The 12040-nt window shown below is 47.1% G+C and overlaps 1 protein-coding gene across 1 annotated transcript; it reads right to left on the bottom strand.

Annotated features, from left to right (window-relative positions):
• Positions 1-650: 650 nt before the first annotated feature.
• TENT5C (terminal nucleotidyltransferase 5C) lies at positions 651-10361 on the bottom strand. Its single transcript, XM_063445962.1, has 2 exons — positions 10285-10361; positions 651-3806 (listed from the first exon to the last, which is right to left on the bottom strand). The coding sequence occupies exon 2, from the start codon at positions 3778-3780 to the stop codon at positions 2614-2616; it is 1167 nt and encodes a 388-aa protein (XP_063302032.1). The 5' UTR covers positions 3781-3806; positions 10285-10361; the 3' UTR covers positions 651-2613.
• Positions 10362-12040: the final 1679 nt, after the last annotated feature.

Here is a 12040-nt window from a genome sequence, read left to right as displayed (position 1 = left end):
GTTTACCAGTAATCACTCAGGCAGGTAGCAGGGCATAGGAGCTGGTACGCCAACTAGTCCATTGAGACTGTTACAGAGCCAAATCCAGGGCTCTGCTTGATCGCAGACTGACCTGAACACATTAGATTCTTCCATGACACCCCTGAGAGTATTGTAGATTGCTTGACACGAGTCATTGCACAGCCCACTACCAGGCCTGATATGCCACTGCCTGGCGTTTGAGAGGTTGTGCCAAGGTAGCTTTGTCAGAGTCAAACTGGTGGCACAGCCTACAGCAAACAAGCACTCACAGCCAAGATCAAACTGTTTGTTTTTCCACTGCAGAGTATGTGACTATACTGATAGTTGGCCAGGCTCCAGGGCATCTAGCAGTAAAATCCCATAACCCACACAATACACATCATAACCAGAGACCAAGGTGTGTACAGCAGCCGTGGGGCTCTTACAGTCATGGAAATCTCTTTAAGGCCAGACATTCTCTATACGGATTGTCATTACAAAGACTGGCATGTATGTTAAAATCCCTTATTTCACAGTCACTTTAACCAGCAAAGGACATTTTACCCCAGAGAACACCCCATGTTTGGGTGATACTCCCAAAACCTGCACCCCAACATTAACAGGACGCACAGAAGACACCAGACAGTATGTTTTGGTTAAAGGGTTTATTTTGATCTTTTAGCACCAGAATACAAGTCTAATGTCGAGCTGGAGACATCAGGACATTAACCCATCGATAGCTGAACTGCTGGGCAATAGCTAGTAACCCTTTAATGCACAGTTTATTTTGACCCCTGTATGGACTACTGCAAGCACCCAGAATGTCAGCTAGGAATTGGTCCCATGACAAGAGAAGCCTGTGCACTCCAAGCTATACTTTGGGTGAATGTGAGGCAAAGCTGACCAAAATGGGAGCATTACCATAAGTCAGCATAAATCCCAATAATGGAGAGGCGGTTTAGTTTCACTTCTTAAAAGGGTAAAAGACAGCCAGCTGCATCAGAACTACAACACCCATGTTTCTTTAAGAGCTACAACGTTGACAATGCACCATGGGAGATGTAGTTCTGAAAATTGGGTGTACCTCCTCTCCAACACTTTAACCTGGTGTTTAGAGAACATATTCCCAGAGTGGAATGTCACCCTAATTTAGAGCCGTCAGCTCTATGGAGCCACAGGTACTAAACCAGCACAACATTTCAAGGGAGGACTGACGATGGCATTGCGAGTGGTCCTTAGGGGGGTTAAACTGGAAGCATCCTGGTGCTTTGCACTGGCTGAGGATAGTGTTTAAACAGCAGAGTAGGCACTGGTGGAAGGGTTTAAACAGGCAGCAATATCCCTGAGTGGATTGTGGCTAACAATTTTACAGACCATTTCATTGCCACAGGGCTATACAGAATCAGGAGTGTTCATACAGAGGCTATTCAACATCTTAAGTGTAAATATTAAGGCACATAGGTAGGCACCCCCTCCAGTTAACTAACCCATGGCATGACTGAGGGCATGGGGCACAGGCCGTGTGTTGCCACTAAACCCCAATATGCGGTTTGTGATATATGGCTGCAGTGAGCAGGATTAACCCTGAGATATGCATGGCCAAATCGCATTGCTTGCCAGCATTCAATCTGTTAATGGATTCAGGACTTCCCCAGAACTATGGAGTTAACCCTGCAAGCGTGGCAGAGACAGGAACACTCCAATATTAAAACCTGCAGCACAGGGTGGGGGCTGTCACTGAACAAACCATGGATTAAATAAAAAGGACGCCTCACTGCATCTGGGAGCAGACAGTTACAGCAATAAACCCACATCAGAACAAACATTTCCAAATAGAAAAAAAAAAATCCAATCTTGATCTTTACATTCAAAACGTCAACATAAATATTGTGTTGGTCGATTCGATCCACATTGACACTGTCCGATACATAGAGAAAATGAACACACCCGCTCACCACACACAAAATTAACACTTTCCAATCTTTTTATCCAGTTTTTTTTTTATCCTGTTTCTGTATTCTGAGATAAATAAAAAGGAGAAAAGAAAAATTCACATTTTGTTTTTTGTATTTTTAGACATAGTATTTGTTTTGGTTTTTGTTTTTAAAGTTTTTTTTTTATTTTTTTCATCTTTAAAGGTCAATAAAAAGGACCACGTAGCAATAGTTTGTACCCATGTTGAAGCGGGGAAGAGGCCAGGCAGCGAGTTTATATATATACTCCACAGCTGGGGCCCACATCTTAACTGAACGGTGAGATTCATAAAAAAAAAAAAAAAAAAAAAAATTATATTAATTCACCTCAAAATGCAAGCTGCCCTGCAGACTGCGTTCACTCACAATAAATCTCATTTATGCCCTTCACTCAGTGTGGACAGACACTTCAACCATAAAGTGGTCAGCCCATAGAAGCTCCCCAGACACTGAGGACGCTGCCAAGAGCCAACACTTCAAGGGGGGCAGTATTTTGGAGAAAACCCCTAAACAATGAATCTTGGAGCAGGGTATACCCTTTTCCAATAAGATGCTCAAAAGATATGACCCAAGAGTCAAACCAGCGTCCTCAGGACTCCTTCCTGAGCACTGTCCCAGAGAGCATTAGGAGAGGTTGTGTCTAACTACATGGCAGCCACGTTGGGTAGGACACTGGCGAGTTGGCAATGTAGTAGTTACTGAAGTTGGGGTCGCTGACATATGGTGCAGGTTGGTAGTAACAGGTGACGTTGGTAGCGTTTGGTATGATGTTTTGCTCAGCAAGCACCCGGAGAGCCAACAGTGATATTAGGTTCAGAGTCTGTCTGCGTTCATGGCCCATAAGGCACACTGTGCTTTCATTGACCACCTTGCGCAGGATCATTAAGTAGTCATATTTGCTTTTCTCCTCGCCAATGAAGTGATTCTGGAGATAGGATTCCAGCTTTCGCTGCTGCTCAAAAATGTCTGAGAAGTCAATGAAGAACCGGGAGCACATGTAGCGTTCCAGAGATTTGATCTGCTCTTTGTCTGCAGGTTTAAAGTCCCGGACTAGAAGGTTGCTGTATTTCATTAGTCCTCCACCCCTGATCTCCTCTGGGTTTTTGGTAGCAATAAGCTTATGACGGAGGTGCTCAAACGCAGCTTCAAAATCCCCGTACATGCTTTCACCGATCACAGTTGGGTGGAAGTGTTCAGACATTGGGTTTTCTGAGCAGTCGTGGTAAAACAGCAGAGAGTCCAGGATAATCTGGAAGGAGTCCACGCTGAATTCAAACTGGCGGCGGATGGAATTCACAAACTTGAGCTCAATGTTTCTCCCGTCTTTGTTTGACAGGGAGATTAGACTCCACCGGTCTGTGTCAGTAAAGACCTTAACCAGCTTTTGAACATATGCCTCTTTGAGGGTCACAGGGCTGATTTTCTCTTTGTTTACCCCAGCAGGCAAGAAGTTCAACAGTGACCCGATCACTACATCCTTAACGCGCTGAAATTCTGCCTCAGAAGACAAAGTCACACCAAAGATTAGGTCCAGATCTTTGTAACCAAGGCCGTTGTCTTTAACCAAGACATGACTTGCTGCAGAGCCGTTCAGTCGAACATGGCGCACTTTGACTCCCACCTCCTCCAGCTTGCTACGCACAGTCTGTACAATGTCCTTCAGTGTGATCTTTAAGGTAGGGAAGTTGCCACGTCCGTGTATTGGGACCACCTCAGTGAGGAAGCTGTTCAGACGGCTGACTTGTTCCCAGGTCAGGACGCTGCACGACTTGGAAGAGCAGTCTCTGTTGGTTTCTTTGTCTGCCATGTCAAGGGCTGGAGACGGAGGATCAGCTGCGGAAGAGGAGGAGATCAGTGTTAGATACATGAAGAATTTACTATGCATTCTAGATCATAACCAAAACACTAAATTGTGGCTCGCAAAGCATCATAGGAGTTGCAGTTCTATTTAATCTGAATTCTACTTTCTAGCCACCCATCTCATGTACAGCAGTTACTGGATCCACTTGCTGTGCAGAAAGAAGAGATAAGGATTCAGAAAGTGAGTAACAGCCGTAGGAGCAACAGAAGAGATAAACTTAGAAAAGTCAAAGTCCCTTCCTAGAGTCTACAGACAGCTGTTAGTTTACAGTTACATGACCAATAACCCGTACAGGAACCGGCACCCTGGATGCCACCTACACACAGTAGCACACCTATTAATAGCTCACCTGCCAAGAGGAGAGAGTGCCCAACTATAGGACACGTATTTCAGGAGAATGGCTAGAGTAACACTAGAAGTGCTTTGTAGATTGAGACTCAAACCTCTCCAGGGAGCAGTATATAATGTTACGCACCGACAGACCTCATTATTCGGCCCGATATGGAGGGCAGTGTGATAGCTAGATTTACACCTGTAAATAGTGCACTTTATTCCTAGCCCATAAATAGACAGACTCTGCTCATATTGTTAGAGTGGCTTCAGAATGATGGCACGAGGCTACCATCTCTACAGACCGTGCGGATCACGTTAAGGTGAAATTCGCATCATAGAAACTGAGCAAATATTTACAGTCCATTTAGGAGAGGGACAGCACAAACAATGCAAGTATCTCAGCAAACAGACTAAACCTTCGTGGCCTGGAATCCCAACACAAACATGGAACATTTTAACTGCACAGCAGCCGTCCCAGGGGCCCACGTCCTTCCAGGTAAAAGATTTATAAATAAAACCCACTTCACCTTAAAGGAACACAGCAGCAAGCCAGAGTGCAATAACTTATAGACTAATAGAAGTATCGCTTGCAGTTCATTGAAAAGTCATAACTGTATGTGCATTAGGATCCAGCTGCTTAGTGAGTCGCTGATCGGTGTATTCCCTGGTGCAAACAGTCATAGAAAGGAGAGAGCCATGAAATCTGCAGCTTTTAACAGTGTTCTTCCACCCCCCACCCCCTTTCCTAATTAAAGGGATACTCCACTGCCCACGTATAGCATAAAGATCACTGTTTATTAGATATACCCCAAATGAAGACTTGCAAGCATTTCGTTAGTTATATCTAAAGTCAGCTTGTAAAACCCGCAGTTATCGTCAGACTCCCAATGCAGCTCAATGAGTCTTTGCAAGGCAGGTGCTCTGGGCAATTGCTGCCTCTCGAGTTTATCTCCCCTGAGCTTAACAAACCAGGAAGTAACAGAACCAGCTCTCTGATTGACAGCCAGGGAGGTGTAACCAGGTTAGAAGTCAATTTCTATTAAAAGCTGCATTTTGCAAAATGAATAAAGGGCTCCTACGTCTTCTAGAACACAGTCTGTACAGCGATTCTCCTATACCAGGCTCCCACATCACATGTACACTTATATCCAGCAAGTCACAGCACTGCCCACTGGGAAGGAATGGTGAAGTTGGCACACAATATGCCCTCATTGCCCTACGGAATCCGTTCCATTTGCACCAAGTTAGCTGAGCATTACCCTTGGGAGGCCATAGCTCATAGGGCAGCAAACAGTGTTTGATAGAGACTAAAAACAAACGAGTTAATATTTCCCCAAGGCTGGCAGTGCCAGTTGGCAAAGCTCTGCAGGACTCCCAGCAGATGTCCCAGGCTTCCAGGACATGGCATTTCTCCAAGTGCTGCTTGCTGAGGGCACTCTCATACCTAGCTGTACCCCCAGGCCGAGCACAGCTTCAGCCAAGTCATGTTAATGCTGGCTTGTATTCTCTGAGAGACAAGTCTGCACATGTAGTAATCAGCAGCCGAGTGAACACCCAGGGGAGGGAGCAACACCTGCCGGCATGGAGTCCGCTATCTAACCCTGGCACAAATTTAACAAGACATTGTCTGGCATTTATACCAAAATGTCTTTTCTGTTCATAGCTAGCACGTTCTACAGCAGCCATAAACCACACTCCACCTTCTGCCCCATCACCCTCCATTACATAGCGTATTAACCACCAATACTGCCATCACAACATCTTCCCAGCTCGACAACTCAATAACAAACTTTATAAAGAGTTATGTAGCCACCAGGATCCATCATTTTACATCACTGCCCACTTTATAGCAGACCGGTACCGAGCTAGCACAGACTGGACTCAGTCAGGGCTGGAAAGACCCAATGCCATTCACCATGGCTGAAACAGAACATATCACCAGGACTAGATCAGAAACCGGAAGTGGCGGGAGTCACTGCCACTCTGTACAGCCCCAGGTCAGTGACCAAATGCCATGGCTGCCAATTTGCCATATGCAACATGTGGCAAGTCCAGCAATGGTTACATAACAGACCAAGTGTGCCAAGAGCACAAGGTGGACATCTCCAGGATTAAAGCATGCTATACTGCAAAGCATTATGGGAGTGGGTATGGTGGCATATATTATCTTCAATATGAAGCTTAGACTTCCCCTAAAATCCCACACATGGGTGCCGGCAAGGGGGTACATTAAAGTAAAGGCCAGCGTCACACACAGACGTGGAATAAGAGTCCAGAATGGAGGTAACATGGCAGTCCTGGTATCAAGTTTACAGTCTGCCAGGCGATGTCAGCTCGCAGGCCAGCGTCACACACAACAGGTTCAGAGTATCTAAGAGTCCGGGGGACAGGAGCAACTTACACTATATACCACATGTACGGTGCCCAATTACCAGAAAGTGGTAGAACCCCCGGACACGACTCACCCCAAACTATCTGCTAGTGCCCGCAGGGTTAATCTGAACATCGCTGGAAGCCAGTAACAGCTTGCACTCGGATATCCCAGGGAGCTTGCACTCTAAAGGGTATGAAGGCCCAAGAACACCCAGAATTCATTATGGCACATTGTTTACAGAGGGGATTCGTGAAGGTGGCAGAGAGACTGGTCTGTGCCCCAATGCCAGCTATGGCATGATTGTACTTCATAAAAAGCACTAAGCTGCCTACAGTCTACAGTTTATCAAACTTCCCCACACAGTCAATACCCCCTCCCCCAGCATGGGGCATTATAGGGCCTTATACCCACAGTGTGCTGACACGCTGCAGTACGCAGTGACGTCCAATATCAGCATTTCACACTGAGGGAACAATGCTAAATATAGGAGACATTTAAGCCAGTAACCGGCCAAGCTAATAAGGACAGATTGCAGACGTGTAACCTGCACCGGCCTGGCCAACAGCCAACATTAACCCCCACTATAACCCACCGCCCTGGACAAACAAAGGGTTAACTGCACACAGCCTGCCAGGGAGGGAGCTTTCCTACACCTTCAGGATATTAAAGCCATCACTGCACAACGTGGGCAGTTAAAGCGTAGCAGCTCCAATAAAAAAGGTTATTATCTACCTGGGCAGGTTAGAGAGCTGCAGGTCACAGCCAGAAAGTGAGAAAAAGAAAGTCCAAGATGGATTACCAGATTAACGCTGCACTGAAGGGGAAGTGGCTAAAAAATAAAATAAATAAACGGTAAGTGGACTTAAAGGTTAACCCATTGCGGCCTCATTAGGGAAACTCACACCAAGAACCATGAATGGTGCCACTCTAAAAAACAGCATTGCATGGGTTATCAGGACTGGTGCAGGACTCCAGAACTGGCAGCGGTCCCGAGAGGTGATTATCCAGCCAGTGTGACCCAGCAGGGCGGGCTGACCAGATAAAGTTACTGCCAGGACTAGAAAATACGTATACCAAAAAACAGGTAACTACAATGCAAAAATAAAGGAAAAATAAAAAATATTAAAGGTATATACACACACCGCTATAGAAACAATATTTATTAAAGGTATATACCGCTATAGAACTCTGCACTACCACTTTATTTTCTCTCCTATATTCTGCAATTCTGATACGAGGATACACCTTCAATCAATTTGGGTTTGTGAGGGTGCATTTTTACCAATTTTAATATTATTTTATATTATTTTTGCATTGTAGTTACTTGATTTTGGTATATGTATTTTCTATGATTGAGGGCCTGGAGGAGTCCTATTCGACATGCAGATCTCTTACCAGGTAAGTTAGTTTGACCTATTTACCTCTATTTCCCCAATAAGGGGTCTGACACACGTGGTACATTGCCCCTGAGGGCCAACCCAGCTATACTCTAATGGGAGAGCAGCATTACATGTGCCAAGGCAAGCGCCCATACTAGCAGCTGGCATGGGGAGTGCAGCCAGAGACTTGTGTACCTTTAATGAAGGCCAGATGTTGGGTCCACATCCACCGAGACCATGGACCAAGCAGTCAGCCCCAAACCATGGGACCCAACAACCCTCAAGTCTATCACTGAGTAAGCGATTTACTGAATACAAACTGCAAGATTTAGCCTGAAACAATGGACCTGGAAATCACCAACTCTGTCACAGCCAGGCTAGGGTTAAGAAATTCAATTTTAGTAAATAAACCCCAAAACACATTGCCCTCCCCAGACAACCCTAGCCATGCCAATAAAACTACCCCACCAGCCGACAATATACCCCACACTCCCATGGGCACAGAGCCCCAACCTGCCCCACAAGAGGCATTCATTGTGTCCCCCCTCACCCGGTGCTGAGTGCAGGCTGTCAGTAAGGTGCTGAGTGCAGGCTGTCAGTAAGGTGCTGAGTGCAGGCTGTCAGTAAGGTGCTGAGTGCAGGCTGTCAGTAAGGTGCTGAGTGCAGGCTGTCAGTAAGGTGCTGAGTGCAGGCTGTCAGTAAGGTGCTGAGTGCAGGCTGTCAGTAAGGTGCTGAGTGCAGGCTGTCAGTAAGGTGCTGAGTGCAGGCTGTCAGTAAGGTGCTGAGTGCAGGCTGTCAGTAAGGTGCTGAGTGCAGGCTGTCAGTAAGGTGCTGAGTGCAGGCTGTCAGTAAGGTGCTGAGTGCAGGCTGTCAGTAAGGTGCTGAGTGCAGGCTGTCAGTAAGGTGCTGAGTGCAGGCTGTCAGTAAGGTGCTGAGTGCAGGCTGTCAGTAAGGTGCTGAGTGCAGGCTGTCAGTAAGGTGCTGAGTGCAGGCTGTCAGTAAGGTGCTGAGTGCAGGCTGTCAGTAAGGTGCTGAGTGCAGGCTGTCAGTAAGGTGCTGAGTGCAGGCTGTCAGTAAGGTGCTGAGTGCAGGCTGTCAGTAAGGTGCTGAGTGCAGGCTGTCAGTAAGGTGCTGAGTGCAGGCTGTCAGTAAGGTGCTGAGTGCAGGCTGTCAGTAAGGTGCTGAGTGCAGGCTGTCAGTAAGGTGCTGAGTGCAGGCTGTCAGTAAGGTGCTGAGTGCAGGCTGTCAGTAAGGTGCTGAGTGCAGGCTGTCAGTAAGATGCTGAGTGCAGGCTGTCAGTAAGATGCTGAGTGCAGGCTGTCAGTAAGATGCTGAGTGCAGGCTGTCAGTAAGATGCTGAGTGCAGGCTGTCAGTAAGATGCTGAGTGCAGGCTGTCAGTAAGATGCTGAGTGCAGGCTGTCAGTAAGATGCTGAGTGCAGGCTGTCAGTAAGATGCTGAGTGCAGGCTGTCAGTAAGATGCTGAGTGCAGTCTGTCAGTAAGATGCTGAGTGCAGGCAGTGAGTGAGTGCAGTCTGTCAGTAAGATGCTGAGTGCAGGCAGTGAGTGAGTGCAGTCTGTCAGTAAGATGCTGAGTGCAGGCAGTGAGTGCAGGCTGTCAGTAAGGTGCTGAGTGCAGGCTGTCAGTAAGATGCTGAGTGCAGGCTGTCAGTAAGATGCTGAGTGCAGGCTGTCAGTAATATGCTGAGTGCAGGCTGTCAGTAAGATGCTGAGTGCAGGCTGTCAGTAAGATGCTGAGTGCAGGCTGTCAGTAAGATGCTGAGTGCAGGCAGTGAGTGTAGTCTGTCAGTAAGGTGCTGAGTGCAGGCAGTGAGTGAGTGCAGTCTGTCAGTAAGATGCTGAGTGCAGGCAGTGAGTGCAGGCTGTCAGTAAGGTGCTGAGTGCAGGCAGTGAGTGCAGGCTGTCAGTAAGGTGCTGAGTGCAGGCAGTGAGTGCAGGCTGTCAGTAAGGTTCTGAGTGCAGGCAGTGAGTGCAGGCTGTCAGTAAGGTGCTGAGTGCAGGCAGTGAGTGCAGGCTGTCAGTAAGGTGCTGAGTGCAGGCTGTCAGTAAGATGCTGAGTGCAGGCTGTCAGTAAGATGCTGAGTGCAGGCTGTCAGTAAGATGCTGAGTGCAGGCTGTCAGTAAGATGCTGAGTGCAGGCTGTCAGTAAGATGCTGAGTGCAGGCTGTCAGTAAGATGCTGAGTGCAGGCTGTCAGTAAGATGCTGAGTGCAGGCAGTGAGTGCAGGCTGTCAGTAAGGTGCTGAGTGCAGGCTGTCAGTAAGGTGCTGAGTGCAGGCTGTCAGTAAGGTGCTGAGTGCAGGCAGTGAGTGCAGTCTGTCAGTAATGTGCTGAGTGTCACTCACCTAGCTGAGTGCAGGCAGTGAGTTGGTTGCTGTTTTCTCACTGACTTTCCTCCCCTGACTGACAGGCTGAGCTCCCGGCAGCCGGTTTATATAGCTCACTGACAGCGCACTCATTGCGATCCCTCCGCCGAGCTTTACTCCCCTCTCTGAATCCTACTGACACCGACACCGGGCTCCGGGACCCCTGCCATCCCCAGCCCCGCCCCCTCCAGAACCCGCCAGCTGTCCGACTCCATGACCGACTCCGGGGGGCGGAGGGACTACTTTCTGACGGATCACCGTCAGCCCGGCTCCAGGAAAGGCTGGTATCCCTGCGCACGGTTCGTGGAGAGTTCCAGAGGGCGGGATTGGTCTGTGGGATGAATGGTTGCTAAGATACAGTAAATAATGGGCGTGGTTTATGAATTTGTCAGACCATGAGCCTCGCCTCTAACATAGCTGCCAACTGGCCTACATTTCCAGAAAAAGTCCCTCAGTCAGAATCATTGCAATAAATCCTGCTGTCTGTATAGAAAAAATAAACACCTACCTCCTCATACAGTGAGTACCCATTACTGTATACAGCAAACACCTACCTCCTCTTACTGTGAGTACCCATTACTGTATACAGCAAACACCTACCTTCTCATACTGTGAGTACCCATTACTGTATACAGCAAACACCTACCTCCTCATACTGTGAGTACCCATTACTGTATACAGCAAACACCTACCTCCTCATACTGTGAGTACCCATTACTGTATACAGCAAACACCTACCTCCTCATACTGTGAGTACCCATTACTGTATACGGTAAACACCTACCTTCTCATACAGTGAGTACCCATTACTGTATACAGCAAACACCTACCTCCTCATACAGTGAGTACCCATTACTGTATACAGCAAACACCTACCTCCTCATACTGTGAGTACCCATTACTGTATACAGCAAACACCTACCTTCTCATACTGTGAGTACCCATTACTGTATACAGCAAACACCTACCTCCTCATACTGTGAGTACCCATTACTGTATACAGCAAACACCTACCTTCTCATACTGTGAGTACCCATTACTGTATACAGCAAACACCTACCTCCTCATACTGTGAGTACCCATTACTGTATACAGCAAACACCTACCTCCTCATACTGTGAGTACCCATTACTGTATATAGCAAACACCTACCTCCTCATACAGTGAGTACCCATTACTGTATACAGCAAACACCTACCTCCTCATACTGTGAGTACCCATTACTGTATACAGCAAACACCTACCTCCTCATACAGTGAGTACCCATTACTGTATACAGCAAACACCTACCTCCTCATACTGTGAGTACCCATTACTGTATACAGCAAACACCTACCTCCTCTTACTGTGAGTACCCATTACTGTATACGGTAAACACCTACCTCCTCATACTGTGAGTACCCATTACTGTATATAGCAAACACCTACCTCCTCATACAGTGAGTACCCATTACTGTATACAGCAAACACCTACCTCCTCATACTGTGAGTACCCATTACTGTATACAGCAAACACCTACCTCCTCATACAGTGAGTACCCATTACTGTATACAGCAAACACCTACCTCCTCATACTGTGAGTACCCATTACTGTATACAGCAAACACCTACCTCCTCTTACTGTGAGTACCCATTACTGTATACGGTAAACACCTACCTCCTCATACTGTGAGTACCCATTACTGTATACAGCAAACACCTACCTCCTCATACTGTGAGTACCCATTACTGTAT

The sequence above is a fragment of the Pelobates fuscus genome, chromosome 1 (genome assembly GCF_036172605.1).
Source record: "Pelobates fuscus isolate aPelFus1 chromosome 1, aPelFus1.pri, whole genome shotgun sequence".
Classification (NCBI taxonomy): Eukaryota; Metazoa; Chordata; class Amphibia; order Anura; family Pelobatidae; genus Pelobates; species Pelobates fuscus.
Note: the sequence above shows the minus strand (reverse complement) of the source record. Positions and strands in the feature narration are given on the sequence as shown.

What these genes read in the sequence shown, in the direction of transcription:
- TENT5C (XM_063445962.1), bottom strand. Translation starts at nt 3,780, where the DNA reads ATGGCAGACAAAGAAACCAACAGAGACTGCTCTTCCAAGTCGTGCAGC.